At 40.3% G+C, this 21,741-nt stretch overlaps 2 protein-coding genes across 2 annotated transcripts; both read right to left on the minus strand.

The window, feature by feature from the left end:
• Positions 1 to 1,769: 1,769 nt before the first annotated feature.
• LOC103010362 (mitochondrial ornithine transporter 2) lies at positions 1,770 to 5,492 on the minus strand. Its single transcript, XM_007198722.2, has 3 exons — positions 5,290 to 5,492; positions 3,628 to 3,828; positions 1,770 to 3,168 (listed from the first exon to the last, which is right to left on the minus strand). Exon 3 carries the CDS (start codon positions 3,079 to 3,081, stop codon positions 2,176 to 2,178), a length of 906 nt encoding a protein of 301 aa, XP_007198784.2. The 5' UTR covers positions 3,082 to 3,168; positions 3,628 to 3,828; positions 5,290 to 5,492; the 3' UTR covers positions 1,770 to 2,175.
• Positions 5,493 to 8,139: 2,647 nt separating this feature from the next.
• LOC103004651 (transcription initiation factor TFIID subunit 7) lies at positions 8,140 to 10,496 on the minus strand. Its single transcript, XM_007191809.3, has one exon. The coding sequence runs from the start codon at positions 9,721 to 9,723 to the stop codon at positions 8,674 to 8,676; it is 1,050 nt and encodes a 349-aa protein (XP_007191871.1). The 5' UTR covers positions 9,724 to 10,496; the 3' UTR covers positions 8,140 to 8,673.
• Positions 10,497 to 21,741: the final 11,245 nt, after the last annotated feature.

Here is a 21,741-nt window from a genome sequence, read left to right on the forward strand (position 1 = left end):
ATTAACACTGGGAGCCTGCCTGTTTTCAGCTTTACAGGCTGCTTAAGAACACTTCTTATTGAGAGACTCTGCTGGTCTTAGATCATCATGGAATGATGAGGCTTACTTTAGTAAGAATGACCCTCTTAACATTATAGGGCCAAAGAACAGATGCACAAGTGTGTAGGGATCAGATGAACTATTTTTTTTGTTTTTGGTTTTTGTCAGTGCCTAGATACATACATATGGTATAGTTTAATGAAGTTGCTTTTCTTATGTTTCATTGCTTTGTAAAGTCACATCATATATACAGTCATCAATAAAACTCACAGATGGCCAATACAAAATTTAGAAGTTTCCAATACTGTAAAAAAATGACGAGGAGTTATCAGCCCTCAGGTAAACTTCAGAATGGGTCAGCCCTCACATTAATCACTGTGGACTGCAAGCACTAAGTTCTGTCCAGTTCTATTTGAGAGGAGAGGACTTCATCCACTGGTAACGTCACCTGATCACCATCAGGGAACAAAAAGTTCTCATGGCTTTGGCACTCTCTGTTCCCTGCAAGGGTTTCTGACTGGTGGAGGCAGAGAGGACAGTGAACGATCCAAAGGGGATCAACAACCCCTAAATGGGCCAATAGTACATCCTGGAATCCTACCCAGGCCAGGACCCTGAGACTGGAAGCTAAGAACTGTTGTCAACTACATGGGTCTTCATCCAAGCACAGAAGCACAGCCCCATCCCTCACCCCTTCCTCAGTCTAAAGTAGAGCAGAGGGGAAGCTCTTTGGGAGAGGAGAGGAAGGAAATTTGGTACAGACAAAGGCCAGGCTACTTCCCAGAGGACTAATTCTCTAGGCCACACCTAACTAAGAGTGTGGAATATGATCCCACTGTGAAGATGAATAGCACTATTTTAAGAGTAGAACATCTTGGGAAAATCCAGGATGCCTACTCTGAAACTTTAACTCGAGACTGTGGAAGACACATCAGTATGCAGGTATATGCTCCTCTTAAAAATCTAGACGACAGAGACCGCCCTGGTGGTCCAGTGACTAAGGCTCCACGCTCCCAGTGCAGGGGGCCCAGGTTGGATCCCTGGTCAGGGAACTAGATCCCGCATGCCACAACTAAAAAAAGATTCTGCATGCTGCAACTAAAGATCCTGCATGCCGCAGCTAAGACCCGGTGCAGCCAAGTAAATAAATAAATATTTTTTTAAAAATCTAGATGAGAAAAAATATGAAATCTTGCCATTTGCGACAAGATGGAGGGACCTTGAGGGTATTATGCTAAGTGAAATAAGTCAGACGGAGAAAGATAAATACTATAGGATTTCACTCATATCTGGAATATGAAAAACTATAATAAACAAACAAAACCCCAAATAAATGAACAAACCAAAACCAAATAAAACAAACATGTCATTATAGAGAACAGAATAGTGGTTATCAGAGGGGGGAGGTAAAGGAGGGATACAAAGTGGATAAAGGGGATCAACTGTATGGTGATAGACGAAAAATAAATTTTTGGTGGTGAGCACATTGTAGGGTATACAGACGTAGAAATATAATGCCATAAATCAAGGTTACCTCAATAAAAAATAAAATAAATCATTGTAGATGAAAAAAATGTAGATGGATATTTTCGTTTTCAAGCACCAAAAACTTTTTAAACACTTTAATTGGCTAATATAGTGCACATGTTAAGCAGACTTTTAAAGAGACGCTACATCTTGAGTGGGTTAAGTAATCATTAATAACCATCTTGAAACATGTTTAACTCGGTTTTTCTGGTGACATGAGATTAAACATGGAAACCAAACTGTGTTTCACTCACAACATATAAGCAAACAAACTGCATGTACATGTGTAGATTTATGCAAAAGCCCGGTGATACAACTATATTTAGCTTTTCAGATTAGGTACATACGGCCACCCACTCACCCTGTATTATCTCACCAAACACAAGAGCAGCAACTTTTCTATTTCAATACAATTATGGGCAGAAATTATATGATATAAAGTAGAGGTTCTTCCATAAAGGTTAAGATTTAGCATATAAGCAGGGAAGACAAAAGCAAAGTTCCCATGAAGTCAAAAATAATACCACACTGGTCCAGTGCTCCATGAAACTCTGAGTTAAATTATAGTCCTCAAAGGCGTGTACTTGGATCCAGATTCACCAAGACACTTCAGTGTGCTTCAAACTGGCTCATCATCATCTTCCTGCTGTATTCATAAGCCAAAAATAGTGCCGCATTGGCAGGGAACGCTCGAATCAAAGTAGCTTTCAGACCAGAATATAAAGCTGCTACTCCTTCGTTTTTCACAACACTTAAAAGAGTTCTGATAAATCCTGCCTGTTTTCCAAACATGGAAAGAACCTGAATTCTGGATTTGATACAATCCACTGGGTATATGACAAGCCAAAGGCAAATTCCAGCAATTCCACCGCTTAACATCAAGGGGACAGGGCCTAGTTCATCTTTTGATCCATCCGAGGCAAAAAACGATCGGCTCAGTTCATAGCCACCGAAGAAGAAGAAATAGCCTGGTACTACTTGAAATAGAGTGCTCGTGAGTCCGTGGTAGAAGCCCAAGGGGCCATCCTTTCTAAGGATACTCTTCACGACGGACCAAACTGTATTATGGCTTTTTGCTATCCTCCCTGACATCTCCAGTTCGTGCATGGTCTGCAGCCGGCACTTCACGAGCTCAGTGGGGCACAGGGCCAGCGCGGCAAACGCAGAGGCGACGGAACCGGCGGCCGCAGTCTGCAGATCATTCAGCTTCGCCTGCTTGTCCAATCCAACCACTTTCCTCACGAATTGTTGGCAGAAGCCGTAGCACAAGAAGAGGACTGAGTTCTCGGCGACGTAGGCCATCAGCGCTGGCCCGGTCCCTTTGTAGAAGCCCCGCAAGCCCACCTGAGAGTACGTCTTCAGGCCACAGTCGGCGAGGCCCTTGTACAGGCCAGGGAACGTCTGCATCTTCACCTTCATTGTGTCGAAGGGCTGCCCGGTCAGGACGCATGCTGTGCCCCCAAGGGCCCCCGCGGTGAGGTCGATGGCGGCTTGGATGGCAGGATTGGATTTCATGTTCGCCCACTCTCTGCTGGTCTCCGAGGAAGGGAACTCTCTGGAGCTTAGGAGGGCGTCCCGTGTCCCGCCTGCTCTTGGCTCTCTCTGCGGGGCGGGAGAAGCCGCTTAACTCCACACTAGGCCGCGGGCCGCCCTCCCCACGCACTGCAATAACCCCCGGCCCGCGGGCCCGCGCGCACCTCTCCTGGCACCCTGCAGCCGCCGCGTCTGCGCCCTAAACCCGTCAGCCGCCCGCCCGCTCGCTCCGCGCCGCCCGGCCGTCCCAGCGCCTGCGGGCCCCGGGGCAGACTAGAGAAACACTTCTAATGAATCTCAATACAGCAATAGAAAGCTGTCCGATAAATTCCTGCGATTACGGCCAGAAACTCTAGGCGCTGCTGCGGCGGAGGAAGACATGCCTTCCTGTTCGGCTAGAGACCCCCGCCTCCCAACTCCCGGCAAAACAAAATGGGAGGTGCTTGATCGCGCCTGGGGTCAAAGGGTCAATCTACAGAGACAAAGGTTTAAAATAGGGAAAATGAACAAACACTTGGGGGGTTTTACCTGACAATCGGTGGCTCCTTCGGATCAGAAAACCCTTAATCGTCTCCGGAGAGGAATGGCGGCTCCACAAAGGTGCGGGCCGCCGCGCCTCTCCAGGTGTCGCTCTTTGCTCGCCGAGGGTACGCCGGGGGAGGCCGGAGGCGGGCAGATCCCCTATTTCGTGGTAACATCGCCGGGGATCCTGGCCTGAAGCCCTGCGAGCTGGTGGGACGCAGGGCCCTCGTTACTTCTAGAGGTAAGTCAAGGCCTTGTACAATCGCTTTGGAAAACATTTATATACAGCTTAAAAACTTGATATAAAAGACCTGTGTGGCTCTAGCGCTCTGTGCGTGCTAAGTCTCGGGGTTCTTGCCGAGGAGCCATGCAGCTTTATGCAGCAGAAGTTCTGGATATAACTGACTACAGGCCTAGTAGGCAAGATGCAGTTTGGGGCATCAGTGAGGGTACCGCTGTCAGGACACACTTATCCTCCCAGATGCTTATAATCCCAGCGTTGGAACGAATTCTCTTAAAGTTTACATTTTAAGCCCTAGGCGGTATTTTACTTTGGGGGTAAAAACAAAATGGTGGAGGGGGCAGAAAGTATGCTAAAATGATTCTTTCATTTAGAAAGCTTTCCTTGTCTGATTCTTTGGCTATCAGTTAATATTTAAAAGTGAGGCACCTAAAAGCAGATTGTGCATGGATACGGTTTGTCAACAGGTAGACTTCATTGTAGTAAATAGTGACTTGGCCTTTTCTTTGGAGAGTGCCCAAATGTATCTGGATTTCTTTTCTCTGGTACCACATGGTTTCTTCAGAGAATAATCTTCCAATCTTGACTGTGTGTGTGTCTGTGTGTGTTTGCGGGGGAGGGGGGGTGCGGGTGGTGTTTACCTTGGGTACTGATTTAATGACACCAAGTGGGAGAAGAGGGTTGACATCCTGCAGTCAGAAAACAGACTTTCACACAATTCCCTTGTTCAATGCTATGGACCCCCAGCCTCCATCTGTGCCTTCTTTGGTTCAATTTACCCAGAAAATAAACTTTCTGTCTGTGGGATGGGTAAGGAAAAGTCATCTGGCTTGAGTGAGATAGGGCTCCTGGACATCCAACAGCTCTGAGCACAGATTTTATCTTACTATTTTCTTTGGCTGTGCCACATGGCATGCAGGATCTGAGTTCCCAGACCAGGGATGGAACCTGTGCCCCCTGCAGTGGAAGCCCAGAGTCCTAACCACTGGACTGCCAGGGAAGTCCCTGAACACAGACATTAATGAATCCTGTTTCTAGCCTCACACCTTCCCTCTTCCTTGGAAACTGCCTGCAAAAACTGAGCCTCAGTGTCTATATCAAGTGGGTTTGTTTCTCCTTGGTATACCTCCTTGCAGACATTTAGCATGTAACTTTCTGTGATCTCTGAATTAATTTATCGTTTCTTCATCTGCTTTGGCCTTCTGAAAACATTGACATCTCTCATCCACTGTTGTCTGATCTCCTATTTTCCTTGCCCTTGGGGGTTACTATGTTATATTAGCAGGCTATTTGACAGAGAAAAGAGATTCATGAGAACAAGGTGCCATTTTAAACTAGAAAAAAAAATTTTTACTTTTTTAAATTTAAATTTTTTAAATGTCGTATCACATTTGATGGTTTTTTAAAAATAAAATTTATTTACTTACTTTTGGCTGCATTGGGTCTTTGTTGCTACGCTCGGGCTTTCTGTCGTTGCGGCAAGCGGGGGCTACTCTTTGCTGCGGTGCACGGGCTTCTCATTGTGCTGGCTTCTGTTTTGGCAGAGCATGGGCTCTAGGTGCACGGGCTTCAGTAGTTGTGGCACACGGGCTTAGTTGCTCCACAGCATGTGGGATCTTCCCGGACCAGGGCTCGAACCTGTGTCCCCTGCATTGGCAGGTGGATTCTTAACCACTGCACCACCAGGGAAGTCCCTCACATTTGAGGGTTTTTAAAAAATGTTTTGGTATTTTAAAACTGTCAATTAATTACCTATGGTTCATTGTTTATTTTTTTTTTGCTACTTTATTTATTTATTTATTTATTTATTTATTTATTTATTTATTTGGCTGCGCTGGGTCTTCAGTTCGTGCGAGGGCTTTCTCCGGTTACGGCAAGTGGGGGCCACTCTTCATCGCGGTGCGGGGACCGCTCTTCATCGCGGTGCGCGGGCCTTTCACTATCGCGGCCCCTCCCGTTGCGGGGCACAGGCTCCAGACGCGCAGGCTCAGTAGTTGTGGCTCACGGGCCCAGCCGCTCCACGGCATGTGGGATCTTCCCAGACCAGGGCCCGAACCCGTGTCCCCCGCACTAGCAGGCAGACCCTCAACCACTGCGCCACCAGGGAAGCCCCCATTGTTTATTTTTTAAAAGCACATACTGAGTTTTTACGAACACAAGAGATGCAGGATACTACAATAAATCATCAAATGCTTTTGCATTAAATTCATATATGTATATGTTTTGGAGAAACCAAGTTAGTAATCAGCACCAGGGATCATGAGGGCATTAATAGGGAAATGGTCTGTAACTTCACTGAATTATCAGACATAGTTGTGCAATAATACACAGATCTCAAGTTCCATGAAATATATTTAAACAGCTGGACTTGGAGCACATGTACTCCCACGCATACATGGAAAATAATAGCAAAGGAACTTCCAAATTTTCAGTGAAGACCACCACCCTTAACAAGATGCACACCCACATCACACGTTCCCTAGCAATCAGATTGAGTAGCCAGATAGGATTACCAGAGAAAGTAAGGTTTGAGCTGAGGGCTGAGTAACAAAAAGCTAGCCATGAGAGTATCTGGAGACTGTTCCAGGAAAAGGGAAATGTAAGTGTAATATAAGTAAAGCTCTGTAGTGTGAAAGAGCTGGGCATTTGAAATACAGAAAGAAGGCCAATATACCTGCTGTGTGGTAAGCAGTCTTCCTAGTCTGTGTTTTCACACAATTCTTACTAGGTAATAAAAGTTTAAGCAAAGTTCAAGACAGTCCTTCAGAGACATGATTTGTCACAATTTATCCAAATTTTTTTGTCTCTAACATTTGATCTACAAATTCAAAATGTCAGGCTTTATGACATTTAGATGTGAACATAAAGATCCCATTTACCTAATCTATAGAAATAATGCAAAACAGAGGCCACACTGACATGCTTATTGCAGCATTCTGTGTAATAGCAAATTTCAAATGGAACAACCTAAGTGACCGGCAATCGGGGAGTGAATAAAATTAAGAATTTGTAAAATTTCTGCACTGCTTAAAATTTTCAGTGAGTTTTTTCTTATAATATTTTAAAACACTAATTAAAAAAATTCAACTTCCATTCATGAACTCAGAAATATTGAAAACCGTAGCCCAACTATACGTCACATTCATCAGGCAAGGGAGCTGTGAGAAAAGTGAGTCTTCTTTGGTAACTCTGGATTTACATGAAGGGAAATGGATCCCAATCTTCTTCAGTTAAGTTTTTCCCTTTTGAAGCTGACATAACAGATAATTACTCTTCATTATGGAGGTTTTAATATTTATGCAAAACCAAGCTGTAAATGAATCAAATAAAAAACAAAGCTACAGTAGTAAACGGACTCAGTTTGCTTATGCTGTGGATGTACTTGAAGCAAACTTTGTTTCTGCTGTAATTTATAAACTTTGATTTAGAGTGATTCTTTAATTTGAAATCAGTCAACCCCATTTAAAGCAGCTGTTTCTTCACACACTTTTCTACCATTTCAATCAGTCTTTAATTCAAATTTTTAATCCCTGTATGTTCAGACCCTAGTAAATAGGCAATAATAGTTTGCTTTTATTCTAGGAATTGTTCTAAGTCCTTATATGTATCAACTCAATAGCCAACAACTCAAGGGCCCTGAGGTAGGTAATATTATCACCTCCATTTTAGAGATGAGGAAACTGAAACCAACAGATTAATTTACTTGCCCTAGATCAATCTCAACTAGGTCACTGAACTAGGATACAAACCCAGGCACCACATCTCCTGACCTTGTGATTTTAATCTCTTTACTCTTCTTTAGTTAAGTTTACAGTGACTAACAAGGCAAAGTACCTAATCTCAGTGAATTTACAGTCTAGTGAGGACACGAGCAACAGGTAACTTAAGACTTTGGTATGATAGATGCATAATAGTATTTATCCCAATAGACTATTATAGAGAAAGAGTAGTAATTAAACTCCTTGAAAAAAATGTAAATAAGCTCAAGATTGAAAATAGTGAGAGAATGTGGTGAGATCAAGCTGAAAAAAAAGAGTTTAGGATAGTTTAAGAACGTTATTTCCTGACCTCCAAATGGAGCAGGTGGATTGGAAACATAATGCAAAGATGACATTTCCCCATTTCTTTGCCTCTGCTGTTCCTCTTTTTCTTAAATTCTAACACAACTGCTTCTTTTCCTACAAAACAGAATCCAATTGGTCAGTCCATTAAACCCCAAAAAGAAACCACTTCAGAAGAGGATCTTATACCCACTACCCCTAAAAGAGCAAGACACATTATAAGGTGAAAATTACTTGCTTTTATTTGTTAAAACAACTTTATGAAATGATTTGCAATGCAAAATGTGGAAAACTGCTTTGAATAACTGGGAAAATAGCTACAGCATGGCAAAACATATGTAAACAAACTTCACTGCCACCAGACTAGACTCTACTAATTTATCTCAGATGGCATCACAGAGTAGCAATGGCAGCTTCTGGTAAATGGAGAAACAGCAGCAAAGTCCTGCAGTGAAGCTGTGATAAATTACTAAACTGAACTGTTCACTCCGCTAATCCTACAACTTCCCTACATTTATCTGTCTATACATTCCTACTTCCTACAGGACAAACACCCACCAAAGTGGTTCGAAAAGACAAATGAGATAGAAATTCACAATTATATTTGTCTACAAGACAAATCCAATAGAAGGCAGTGGAGGAAATTGGGAACTACTGCAAAGTTTTACTATCTAGTCCAGGTGATGAAAACAAAGTTTTCCTTTCAAGGCTGACCACTGTCAGGAATGAAATTAAGTATCAAAACTCTCTTCACTTCTCTAGGAGTGATTCTAGCTCTTCTTGCAAAGAGCTGAGCTGCTCCTTTTCTCGGTCTTCCTTTTGTTTCAGTTCATCCAGCACAGCCTGAAATCTGTTCTTGAGAGCCAGGTTTTCCACTTTCATGATGAGATCCTCCTGTCGCTTTGCCCTGTCCTGGGTCTCCTGGAGCTTGCCTTTCATGTTATCAATCTGTTTCTGAATTCCCATAACCAGCTGATTAGTTCCCTCGTTTTCTTGGTGTTGTTCATCTGATTCATTTAGCTTGTCCTGTAGCTGCCTTTCCAGATCTTCCTCAGTGTCAATGATGTTTATATCTTCTTCATCTTGATGCTGTGTCTCATCTTCATCTTCACTGCTGCTGCTGAGATCATTGAATATCTCCCGAAGCTCATCATGTTCTAATGAGTCATGGCCCTGCCTGTGGCCAGACATTCCTGGGGAAGCGATATCAAGGCCTTGATTTTCTGTTTCTTTTGTTTCATCTTCAGCAATTATTTCCCAACGGGTACTGACAGCTTCAGCATCTGTGCTCAGCAACCGCTTTACTTCTTTTTCCACATCTGGAGACTCAATATACTTCTTCTTTGCTGTCTTACGGAACCTTCTCTTTCTGACATTTTTTAGAGGCAGAGTAATTCCATGGTTCCATATAAACTTTTTCTCTTTGTCCTTATCCTTTTTCTTGCTTGCTTTGGGATCAGCAGAGGCAACTGGTTCCTCAACAGGAGGATAGAGATCACCATCAACTGTAGAGACAAGCATCTGACAGACATCAGCTGTCTTGTAAAAGGTTTTTTTATCAATGGTTTTCAAACTTTCCGTAACACATGGCAGATCTACCAATTTTGACGCCAGTGGGACCCGGTCCACTCTGACAATTCCATGACGCCCATCAGGGTGTAACTCAATTGACAGTCTGTCCTTCAGGTTGACATGACCAGACTGTACCGCCCGCCTCACAGTAGAGGCATACTCCGGAGGTAGGCGTAAGATAAACTGGCTCTCTAGTTCGTGAGGAGCATCATCTTTGCTCTTACTCATCTTTATTTCTTTGTGACTCACTTTTTCTCTAATAACCACTTGTTGCACTAAAAAATTTCAGCTATTTCAACAGAAAGTCCAGTTCTTTATAAATTGAAGTCTTTAATTACGAAGAGTTCTAGGTAGAACAGCAACTAAGCGTCTATTCTGAATTAAGCCCCAAGTCTTTCTAAATATGCTGTGACAATACCAGTCGTTACTGACACATTGCCTTACTCAGGTCCATTTAAATCTATTAGCTGCAATACCAAGTTCCAACCTCTAGATGCCGCTGCAGGACAACGCAGGGAAAGCAAATGGCGGCTCCTACGGAACGGTTTTCGGCACAGAAAGTAAGGCTCAGCAGATACTCCCAATCCACAAACTCTCCCGGAACAAAGATACGCAAAAAGCGGGGCGTAGTGAGCTCTCTTCGCCTCGGGTACTTACAATCCAGTGACGGTTATAAGTCCAGTTTGTCCGGACAGGCGCGAGCGGAAAAGGAAGCCACTCAGAGCAAGGTGGCCGGGAGCCGAGCGTCTCCTTCCGAATTCCTTTGTTCTTCCCGGCACTTGGCAAAGCGATCCGCTGATTATCGGTGAAATGGCTCAGGACGGGCAACGCGAAATCTCGCCAAGAACCGCAGCTCCGAACGCCAGATTCTGCAACTCCGCAGCTCAGCGGGCCTCCGTCCGTTGCTGCAGACCTAGCCGAGAAAAAACAGGTACGTCACCACCCAGGACGCGAAGCTGCTGTGAGTCGCAACACCCCTCGGGCGGAAGTGCGGGCTGCCCCAGCGCGCGCAGGCGCAATGCGCGATTACGCTATCCGGCGGGTCTTGTCGTCTCGCGAGAACTTGGCCTTCACGGGATGAAGACTATGTTTCGTAAAGAGCTGTTGGTTTAAGAGTATTTAGAGAAAACGGTTCTAAGAAGGACATAGATTCTCCCGCCCGCCTCCGCTAAGCCAGGGCTTTTACCGGATCGCTGTGGGGCCGGATACCTCCTAGGCTTCCGGGTGATTGCCGGAGATAGGGCGTCCGTGCGGAAATGGTGTTTGTTTCTGGAAACATCTCGGCATCTCCACAGGCTATATTCAATCTGGAGCCGATAAAAGAATTCATAACTAACCATACCGTGGATTTTAAAGTACCCAAGTCAGTGGAGTGAGGACATGCAGCCCACTATAATTCTGTGTTTGTTGATTATGAAGATGTCCGTAGGAGGCCCATGACTCGGTCTGTTTCGGGTTTGAAGACCCCCTGAGGGAACAAGGGTGATTCCTCTTTTTTTATTTTATTTTATTTAATTTATTTTTTTATATAGCAGGTTCTTATTAGTCATCCATTTTATACATGTTAGTGTATACATGTCAATCCCAATCTCCCAGTTCATCCCCGCCCCCGCCACTTCCCCCACTTGGTGTCCATACGTTTGTCCTTTGCATCTGTGTCTCAATTTCTGCCCTGCAAACCGGTTCATCTGTACCATTTTTCTAGGTTCCACATATATGCGTTAATGTATGATATTTGTTTTTCTCTTTCTGACTTCACTCTGTGTGAGTCTCTAGATCCATCCACGTCTCTACAGATGACCCAATTTCGTTCCTTTTTATGGCTGAGTAGTGATTCCTCTTTTTAATGTGTTTGACGTAGATATAAATGTAAACAGAGAAGGTAGTGTTCTTCTGGAGGCCCATGTTCATTTAGGACAGTTGCCTGAAAGACGAATAGTCTGATTAAAGTAGAATATAATTGAAGGATTACTTCCTTCTACTCATTTGCCAGTAATTTTTAAATTAGTTTGGAATTTTAAAAAATCCACCTCTACTGTTTGGATAACTTTTCTGCTTGCCTCTTCTTTAGGTGGTCAGGTATTCTTCAACATGTATTTATAGTGCTTCAGTCTAACTGTGTAACAGTTTCCACTTACTCCTATTCATTTCCATTTATTTATTAATAGGATCAGTTTGGTAGATTATCAAGGTCCTTAAAATTTCAATTTCTGTTCTCTAAAATATCAACACCTGCATCTAAGTTTTAGAGAATTCACTTAAAATGTGATTAACATTTAGAAAATTCACTTTATTTCTTTATGTACTTATTGTCTCCCTCACCTAAGATTGGAAGCTCCATGATAGTCAGGAGTCTAATATCGTGTTCATCCGGTCCCAGTGCCTAGTATCAAAACGTGTGAGATAAAAAATATTGGCTAATTGAATGAAACAATTGATCCATCCAGAAAGAACATAAATATAATCTAAATCCTATAATAATTTGTCAGAGAAAACACATTGTATGTCACCTTAAAATGAGATAGAGCCACTTTATATATACATTTCCTCTCCAGTCACGGACCGTGCCAATTGTTATGAGGCCAGAGGTTTGCAAATAGCGTGTGTGAATGTGACCCCTTTGGTTTCGTCAACTGTGCTACTGTGTATCATGGGGTGGAATTTAAATGGTTTGGCACCAGTTTGGTTTTTTATGTTAAGTTTGAAGGAAAATTATGCTCTTCTACATAACTGTACTTTAGTTCTTTGTTCTGTAATGTGTTGAAGAATATTAGCTGATGTATATATAATTTCCAGGATGATCTATTTCCTCTTTTTGAAGAAATTTTTCCAATGTGCTTGTCCCTTAATTGTACCTGATTTTACTTACTTCATAGATGTGAGTTTAGCATGCTAGCCTTTGCATAATGCTTTATTTAACCCTATAAAATGTGAGGCCATGCTTATACATGAAAATAATCCAAATATTGCTTTGCATTTTAATTGCCTATGAGCTTTATGATGCTCAAATATCTTTGTCACAGAAAATAACTTGAGATAAATTCTGGGCAATTCAGATTTGCCAAAATTAGGGTGTATTTTAGTTATTAAACCTTGAAATGGAAGGTTGTCAGAGAGATAATTAAAAGGATCAACTGAAGTTTCCCCTAAAGTATGTACCTCCTTCAATCCTGAAACATATTTTCTGTTTTTGAGTTTAATACATTTTCTGAATGCTATTTTTTGAGGGGTAGTTACATTGATCCTACAGCTAAGGGCACTGCCACATCACCATTACCTTAATGTCTATTGATAAATCCAGTTATTGTTGTTGTTGTTGTTTTGACTGGGGAACTGAATTTTTAAGTTTGTTTAATTTTTTTAACACCTTTACTGGAGTATAATTGCTTTACAATGGTGTATTAGTTTCTGCTTTATAACAAAGTGAATCAGCTATACATATACATATATCCCCATATCTCCTTCCTCTTGCCTCTCCCTCCCACCCTCCCTATCCCACCCCTCTAGGTGGTCACAAAGCACTGAGCTGATTTCCCTGTGCTATGCGGCTGCTTCCCACTATCTGTTTTACATTTGGTAGTGTATATATGTCCATGCCGCTCTCTCACTTCGTCCCAGCTTACCCTTCCCCCTCCCTGTGTCCTCAAGTCCATTCTCTATGTCTGCGTCTTTATTCCTGTCCTGCCCCTAGGTTCTTCAGAACCTTTTTTTTTTTTTTTAGATTCCATATATATGTGTTAGCATACAGTGTTTATTTTTCTCTTTCTGACTTACTTCACTCTGTATGACAGTCTCTAGGTCTATCCAACTCACTACAAATAACTCAATTTCGTTTCTTTTTATGGCTGAGTAATATTCCATTGTATATATGTGCCACATCTTTATCCGTTCATCTGTTGATGGACACTTAGGTTGCTTCTATGTCCTGGCTATTATAAATAGAGCTGCAATGAACATTGTGGTACATGACTCTTTGAATTATGGTTTTCTCAGGGTATATGCCCAGTAGTGGGATTGCTGGGTTGTATGGTATTTCTATTTTTAGCTTTTTAAGAAAACGCCACACTGTTCCCCATAGTGGCTGTATCAATTTACATTCCCACCAACGATGCAAGAGGGTTCCCTTTTCTCTACACCGTCTCCAGCATTTATTGTTTGTAGACTTTTTGATGATGGCCATTCTGACTGGTGTGAGGTGATACCTCATTGTAGTTTTGATTTGCATTTCTCTAATGATTAGTGATGTTGAGCATCCTTTCATGTGTTTATTGGCTATCTGTATATCTTCTTTGGAGAAATGTCTATTTAGGTCTTCTGCCCATTTTTGGATTGGGTTGTTTGTTTTTTTGATATTGAGCTGCATGAGCTGCTTGTAAATTTTGGAGATTAATCCTTTGTCAGTTGCTTCATTTGCAAATATTTTCTCCCATTCTGAGGGTTGTCTTTTCATCTTGTTTTTGTTTTCCTTTGCTGTGCAAAAGCTTTTAAGTTTCATTAGGTCCCATTTGTTTATTTTTGTTTCTATTTCCATTTCTCTAGGAGGTGGGTCAAAAAGGATCTTGCTGTGATTTATGTCATAGAGTGTTCTGCCTATGTTTTCCTCTAAGAGTTTGATAGTGTCTGGCCTTACATTTAGGTCTTCAATCCATTTTGAGTTTATTTTTGTGTATGGTGTTAGGGAGTGTTCTAATTTCATTCTTTTACATGTGGCTGTCCAGTTTTCCCAGCACCACTTATTGAAGAGGCTGTCTTTTCTCCATTGTATATTCTTGCCTCCTTTATCAAAAATAAGGTGACCATATGTGCATGGGTTTATCTCTGGGCTTTCTATCCTGTTCCATTGATCTATATTTCTGTTTTTGTGCCAGTACCATATTGTCTTGATTACTGTAGCTTTGTAGTATAGTCTGAAGTCTGGGAGCCTGATTCCTCCAGCTCCGTTTTTCTTTCTCAAGATTGTTTTGGCTATTCAGGGTCTTTTGTGTTTCCATACAAACTGTGAATTTTTTTGTTCTAGTTCTGTGAAAAATGCCATTGGTAGTTTGATAGGGATTGCACTGAATCTGTAGATTGCTTTGGGTAGTATAGTCATTTTCACAATGTTGATTCTTCCTATCCAAGAACGTGGTATATCTCTCCATCTGTTTGTATCATCTTTAATTTCTCTCATCAGTGTCTCATAGTTTTCTGCATATAGGTCTTTTGTCTCTGTAGATAGGTTTATTCCTAGGTATTTTATTCTTTTTGTTGCAATGGTTTTGTTGCAAATGGGAGTGTTTCCTTAATTTCTCTTTCAGATTTTTCATCATTAGTGTATAGGAATGCAAGAGATTTCTGTGCACTAATTTTGTATCCTGCTACTTTACCAAGTTCATTGATTAGCTCTAGTAGTTTTCTGGTAGCATCTTTAGTATTCTCTATGCATAGTATCATGTCATCTGCAAACAGTGACAGCTTTACTTTTTCTTTTCTGATTTGTATTCCTTTTATTTCTTTTTTTTTTCTCTGATTGATGTGGCTAAAACTTCCAAAACTATGTTGAATAATAGTGGTGAGAGTGGACAACCTTGTCTTGTTCCTGATCTTAGTGGAAATGGTTTCAGTTTTTCACCATTGAGAACGATTTTGGCCGTGGGTTTGTCATGTATGGCCTTTATTATGTTGCGGTAAGTTCCCTCTATACCTACTTTCTGGAGGGTTTTTATCATAAGTGGGTGTTGAATTTTGTCAAATGTTGTTTTTTTAAATCAAATCCACTTGATATATAGAAACACTCTGAGTTGATAAAAGAATTACACTCCTGTGGTTGTTCCATAGAATATCTGTGATACTGGTGAACCAAAGATTTGGGGGAACAATAAATTCCCCAGTGTGGTAATAAGCCTCAAAGGGCTTCCTACCTATGATAAAGGAGTATCACAATCGGGCTAATGCTGTATGATTGAAAATTCCCTTTAATAAACTTTCAAGTTCCTTATACTGTGGAGGTTAAAAAAAATGTGAGAGATGGGAGAAGCCTTGTTTATATTTTGGAGATTGAAAATTATAGGAGTGAGGAAATAGCAAATACCCCCCAAAATACACTTATATACTGTTGCAGCAGTATATAATCAGTAAAAAGCAGGTTAACTAAATTGTAGCAGTCTCTTGTATCAAATAGAATGCTTTCGATAGAAAAAAAGACCAATCTAATTTACACTGGTTTAAACAATAAGAAAATGTGTTATCTCAAAAACCAGGTAGTCTAGAGCAGCTCTGTCCAATAGAAATATAATGTGAGCCACAGGTGAAAGTCACATATGTATGTTAAATTATCTAGTAGCCATATTAAAATGCAAAAGGAAACACGTGAAATTAATTTCAATGACATTTTATTTAACCTAATTACCAAAATATTGCTCAACATATAATCAATGTATAAAATATTAACAATATTTTACATTCTTATTTTGTACTGAATCTTCAAAATCAAGTGTTTATTTTACACCTAAAGCACATCTCAATTTGGACTAGCCACATTTCAAGTGCCCAGTGGCCACATGTGGCAGGTGATTACTCTATCGGACAGTGCAGTTCTAGAAGTCTGGCTGCCTCTAGGCAGGATTGAATTATAGTCTGGCACAAATTGTTTAACTCTTGCTAATTTTGGATAATGAACATTTATTTATACTTTATTATTCTTTCAGCTTTACCCTCACCTCCTATCCTTAGAAAGGCCTGCTTGCAAGGTTGGCCCTTTGTTGGCATCTGGGACTTGGATTTGGAGACTGTCCCCAACATTTCATAACTGATAAAGGTCATTTACTGTGCCTAAACTGTATACACAAACAGTGTAGTTTCTGCTAGGCAGGGGATGCCCATGTGTCCAGCACCCAATAAAACCCCTGGATTTCAGGTAAGCTTCGCTGGTAGACAACACTTCATACGTGTTGTTTCAATCTGATGCTAGAAGAATAAAGCACGTTCTGTGTGAATCCAAGGGAAGAGGACTCTTAGAAATTTCTATCTACTTTCCTCCAGATTGTTTCCAATGCACCTTTTCCCTTTGCTGATTTTTCCTTGTATCCTTTTACTGTATTGTTTTACATACTCACAGTCATGAGTATGACTATATGCTGGGTCTCATGAGTCTTTCTAGTAAATCACCAAACCTGGGGATGGTCTTAGAAACCTTCAATGTCAAACCCTTTCATTTGTTTCCTGACTGGTAGGGTAAGAAACATTATAGTGGAAAACCTGAAATTTCCCTTTCCCTAGCCAGACAGTAAATCATAAGTAACACTGCATCCTAATTTCAGAGATTAGCACTACATTCTAAAAGTTAAAGTATGCAGAGATGATAGTCTCCTCATATCCTCATTTAATTCACTTGTTCACCCCCTGCAAAAACTGGATGGATCATAGTGATGACAATGGACTGCAATTTGCTTAATCAACTGGCAGCTCCAATTACAGCTGCCATACCAGTGGTTATCTTTACTGGAGTAGATTAGTATAACCTTTAGCTCTTGGTAGGTGGCTATTTTTCTGGTGAATGCATTCATCTTAAACTCCACCAGTGAATAAAATCAAAAGCAGTTCATCTTCTCATAACAGGGCAGCAAAATATATTCACTGTCTTGCCCCAGAGCTATGTTAACTCTTTCCCTTTCTTTTGTAACATACTCCACAAAGACCTCAACATTGAACATTCTGCAGAACATAATGTTAGACTACCATATTGATGACATCATGCTAATTGGGCCTAATGAGCAGTAAATGAAAAGGACCCTAGATGGCCTAGTAGGACACATGCATGTCAAAGAGTAAAAGATTAGCCCCATGAAGATTCAGGGGCCTGCCCCATCAGTGATGATTCTAGGGGTCTGGGGCATGCCAGGAAATCCCCCCCAAGGTAAAATACAAGTTATCTCTTGCATCTCTTACCACTAAAATAGAGGCACTGTCTTTGGGGACCTCTCTGGATTTCAGAGGCAGCATATACCATATTTGGAACTCAAAATGCTGCCAGGTTTGAGCAGGGCCTGGAGTAAGGAAAAGATACGTAGCAGGTTGAAACTAGAATACTAGCCAGTCTGATGTGATCTAGTCAATCGGGTGTTGCTAAAAATGCCAGTAGTGGATTAGGATGCTGTGTGGAGTTTCCAACAAGCCACAGTAGGATGATTATAGTGCAAATCTTATAGTGCAGATCCATGCCTTCTATAGCAGATAACTTCTGTGTCCTTATAAGTAGATGCTGTCATGCTCCTGAGCCCTAGGAGAGACTGAGTGGCTGACTATGGGACATCAAATGATCATCATGTCATAAGAGCTGCTTACCGTGGGCTTGGTGTCATTGGAGCCACTAAACCATAAGGGTTTTTTTGTTTTGTTTTGTTTTTTCAGAACTGATTTTATTTGGGTAACTGACTAAAGGAGTCTCATTTATAACCAAGATGGAATTCACAGTATGTTGTTACATTCACACTTAAAAAATATATCTCTATGTACAGGAATTTGCAAATTGATGTAAACATACATTACCTCCAAGTACATTTCTCCCCTTCTTCCTGGAGGAAAAAGAATAGAGCCATCCAGCAAGTCAACCCCTTCAAAATAACTTTAACGCAAAGGACGTAAGTATCTCTAAATCAAAAAAGTGGTTCATCTGACCTACAGGTGTCAGGGGAGAGAACATCATGGAATGACAGCAATGACAACAGCTTGACTTTAGATGGAACTGGGCTATTTAAAGTGGAGTTTCCAGGAAAGATAGGCACTGATTTCTAGAAAGAAATTCACTCCTTACTGAAGCTACTTATTGAGCCAATATGGCTGGTTAACATTCTCACTAGTGTAAAGTAACGCAGTGCAGGACTCGCGGACGACGCCAGTTGAAACCAAACGCACAGTCGGGTCACAACTGGCGCTGCCTGGGCTCCACTGAGAGCTGCTGTCCCCACTCCCCAGATGTGGAGGACCACCCCAATTTCATCTCAGGGGCCCGGTCCATTTCTTCCCATACTGCAGCTGTCTAGCATTATACAAGGTACCCTGCTGCTTACCCACTTAAACTAATTTTCAAGTTAATTAGAAAAACTTTTCTTTAAAAAACAAAGGAAGAAAGAAAGACGCTGTGAGTAGTACCAAAAATTCAAGGAAGAAATAATTCCAATATTATACATACACTACCATAGAATAGAAAAAAAGGGAGAACACGCCCTTAAAATGTTTTGCATAACCCTGATATCAAGAAAGGAAAATTAAAAGTCAATATCACTCACATAAAGTAAAAGAGAAAAAAATCACACAATAATTTTTAGAGACACAGAAAAAGGATTGGATAAAATTCTGTTTATAATGGGGGAAAAATCTCCTTAAATTAGAAATAAAACTTCCTTAATCTTTAAATGATATGAAAACATGTACAGCAAAACACATTAATTGTAAAATGTTAAAAGCTTTCCTCTGAGATGAGAAACAAGACACAAATGCCCACTATTACATTTATTTGATATTGTACTGGAAGTTTTGGCCAGCATGATAAGGCAAAGAAATGCAAGTTATGTAGATTGCAGAGTAAGAAGCAAAGTTGTTATTATTTGTAGATGATATTAAGGAGTACAAAGAAAATCCAAAAGTACCTATAGATAAAATATTATAATTAAAGAGTTTAGTAAAGTTGCCAAATTTGAAAAATCAATATAAAATCAATTTATTTTATAAACCAGTAAACAGAAATTGACATTTTAAATAAAGATAGAATTTATAATAATAAAAAAAATCAAGTAGCTAGGAATAAGTCTAACTAATAAAGTATAAGGCCTCTATGGAGAAACCATATGCCTTTGTGAAGAGACACTAAGATGACTTATATAAATGGAGAAATATATGATGTTCCTGAATTGGAAGATTCAATGTTTTAAAGTTATCAATTCTCTTCTCCCCCAGGACAATATTACTTTAAACATTACAACATTACTTTAACATTACTTTAAAATTCATATGAAAGAATAAAATAAGAGCTAGGAAACTTCTTAAGAAAAAAAGTAGGATTAAAACTTTGCCTTACTTATTATTGACTTGTTATAAAGCTATATTAATCAAGATAGTCTGCTATTGGTGCACAGGCAGAAAATTTGACAAATGTAATTGATGAGGGAGCTCAAAAATAGACATATATATATGGAATGTTTGAACATTACAGAGATGGCAATTCAGAATGGCTTAGTCGGCTCAGGCTCCTCTAACAAAATCCCATAGACTGGTGGCTTAAACAACAGATATTTATTTCGCATAATTCTGGAGGCTGGGAAGTCAAAGACCAAGGTGCCAGCAGTTGGTTTCTGTTTGTTTGTTTTTTTAACATCTTTATTGGAGTATAATTGCTTTACAATGGTGTGTTAGTTTCTGCTTTATAACAAAGTGAATCAGCTATACATATACATATATCCCCATATCTCTTCCCTCTTGCGTCTCCCTCCCTCCCACCCTCCCTATCTCACCCCTCTAGGTGGACACAAAGCACCGAGCTGATCTCCCTGTGCTATGCGGCTGCTTCCCACTAGCTATCGGTTTTACATTTGGTAGTGTATATATGTCCATGCCACTCTCTCACTTCGTCCCAGCTTACACTTCCCCCTCCCCGGGTCCTCAAGTCCATTCTCTATGTAGCAGTTGGTTTCTTAATGATGGCCTTCTTCCTGGCTTGCAGGCTGCAGCATCCTCACCATGTACGTATACATACACCATGTACGTATACATACACCATGTACGTATATATACACCATGTATGTATACATACACCATGTACGTATACATACACCATGTATGTATACATACACCATGTATGTATACATACACCATGTACGTATATATACACCATGTATGTATACATACACCATGTATGTATACATGGTGGACAGAAGCAGCTCTGATATTTCTTCCTCTTCTTATAAAGACACTAATCCCATCATGGGCTCCACCCTCATGACTTTATCGAAACCTAATTAGTGCCCAAAGGCCCCTCCTCCTAACACCATCACAGTGGGGGCTAGGGCTTCAATATATGAACTAGGGTAGGGGGTGGGGCATAAACATTCAGTCCATAACACAGATCAATGGGAAAAGATGAAATGTTCAGTTAAAAATGGTTATCTATATAGAAAAAGATTAAATTGGGTCTTAATTTAAAAATCAACTTCAAATGGTTCTAAGACTCAAATGTCAAAAACAAAAACAAAACCCCAAACAACGTTCAAGCTCTTAGTGGAAAATACAGGTAAATGGATTTTAGACGTTGGGGTAGAAATAGTTTCTTTAAAAAGACACTGACCATAGAATAAAAGATTAATACATTTGTAATAAAATCAAGAAACTTCATTCATCAATAGACATCTTAAAGATGGGAAAAGGTACAGACCAGGAGAGGATACTCACATATACACACTGACAAAGAATTAATATCAAGGATATATAAAGAACACCTACAAACCAGTATAAATAAAAATAACAATAGAAAAATGGTAAAAGACATGAACAAACATTTCACAGAAGAAACATATAACCAACAGACGCACAAAGAGATGTTCTTTTGCTGTAATTAGAGAAATATAGATCAAAACCAAGATAAGGTAGATTTTTTTGTTTGACAAAAATTTAAAAGCCTGACAACGCCAAGTGTTGGAAAGCATGTGGATACAAGAGATCCAAGCCTATATATTGCAAGTGCATGTAAAAATCAGTACAACTACTTTGCGAAATAGTTGAATATTAACTATTAAATATAACGATTACTCCTAGATAAATACTTGAGAGTTCCAGAATTTCTATTCCTAGTTATATACCCAAAAGAAATTCTTGCACATTTGCATCAGGAGGTATATATAAGAATGTTTATATTGACAGTGGGCAACAGGAGCAAAAATCAGGAAACCATCCATATGCCTATCAACTGAATGAATAAGCTACGGCATACTCACAAAATGGAATGTTTTACAGTAGTCTAAATAAATGAATTACAGGAACACAAGATTATTGGATTTTAAAAATAAATATTAGAGAAAAGTACCAAAGTATCCCATATAGTATTTTACCCTTACTATAAAATTTAAAACAACTAGAAAAATATATATGTGGGAGTAACATATAATACAAAAAAAAAAAAATTCAAAGGAGCAAAGAATGATGCACATAGAATTCAGGATGATAATTACCTTCATTTGCTGGGGGCCAGGGAGTGGCAGGAGGGACCATTTGTACGAT

This window comes from Balaenoptera acutorostrata, chromosome 2 (genome assembly GCF_949987535.1).
Source record: "Balaenoptera acutorostrata chromosome 2, mBalAcu1.1, whole genome shotgun sequence".
Taxonomy (NCBI): domain Eukaryota; kingdom Metazoa; phylum Chordata; class Mammalia; order Artiodactyla; family Balaenopteridae; genus Balaenoptera; species Balaenoptera acutorostrata.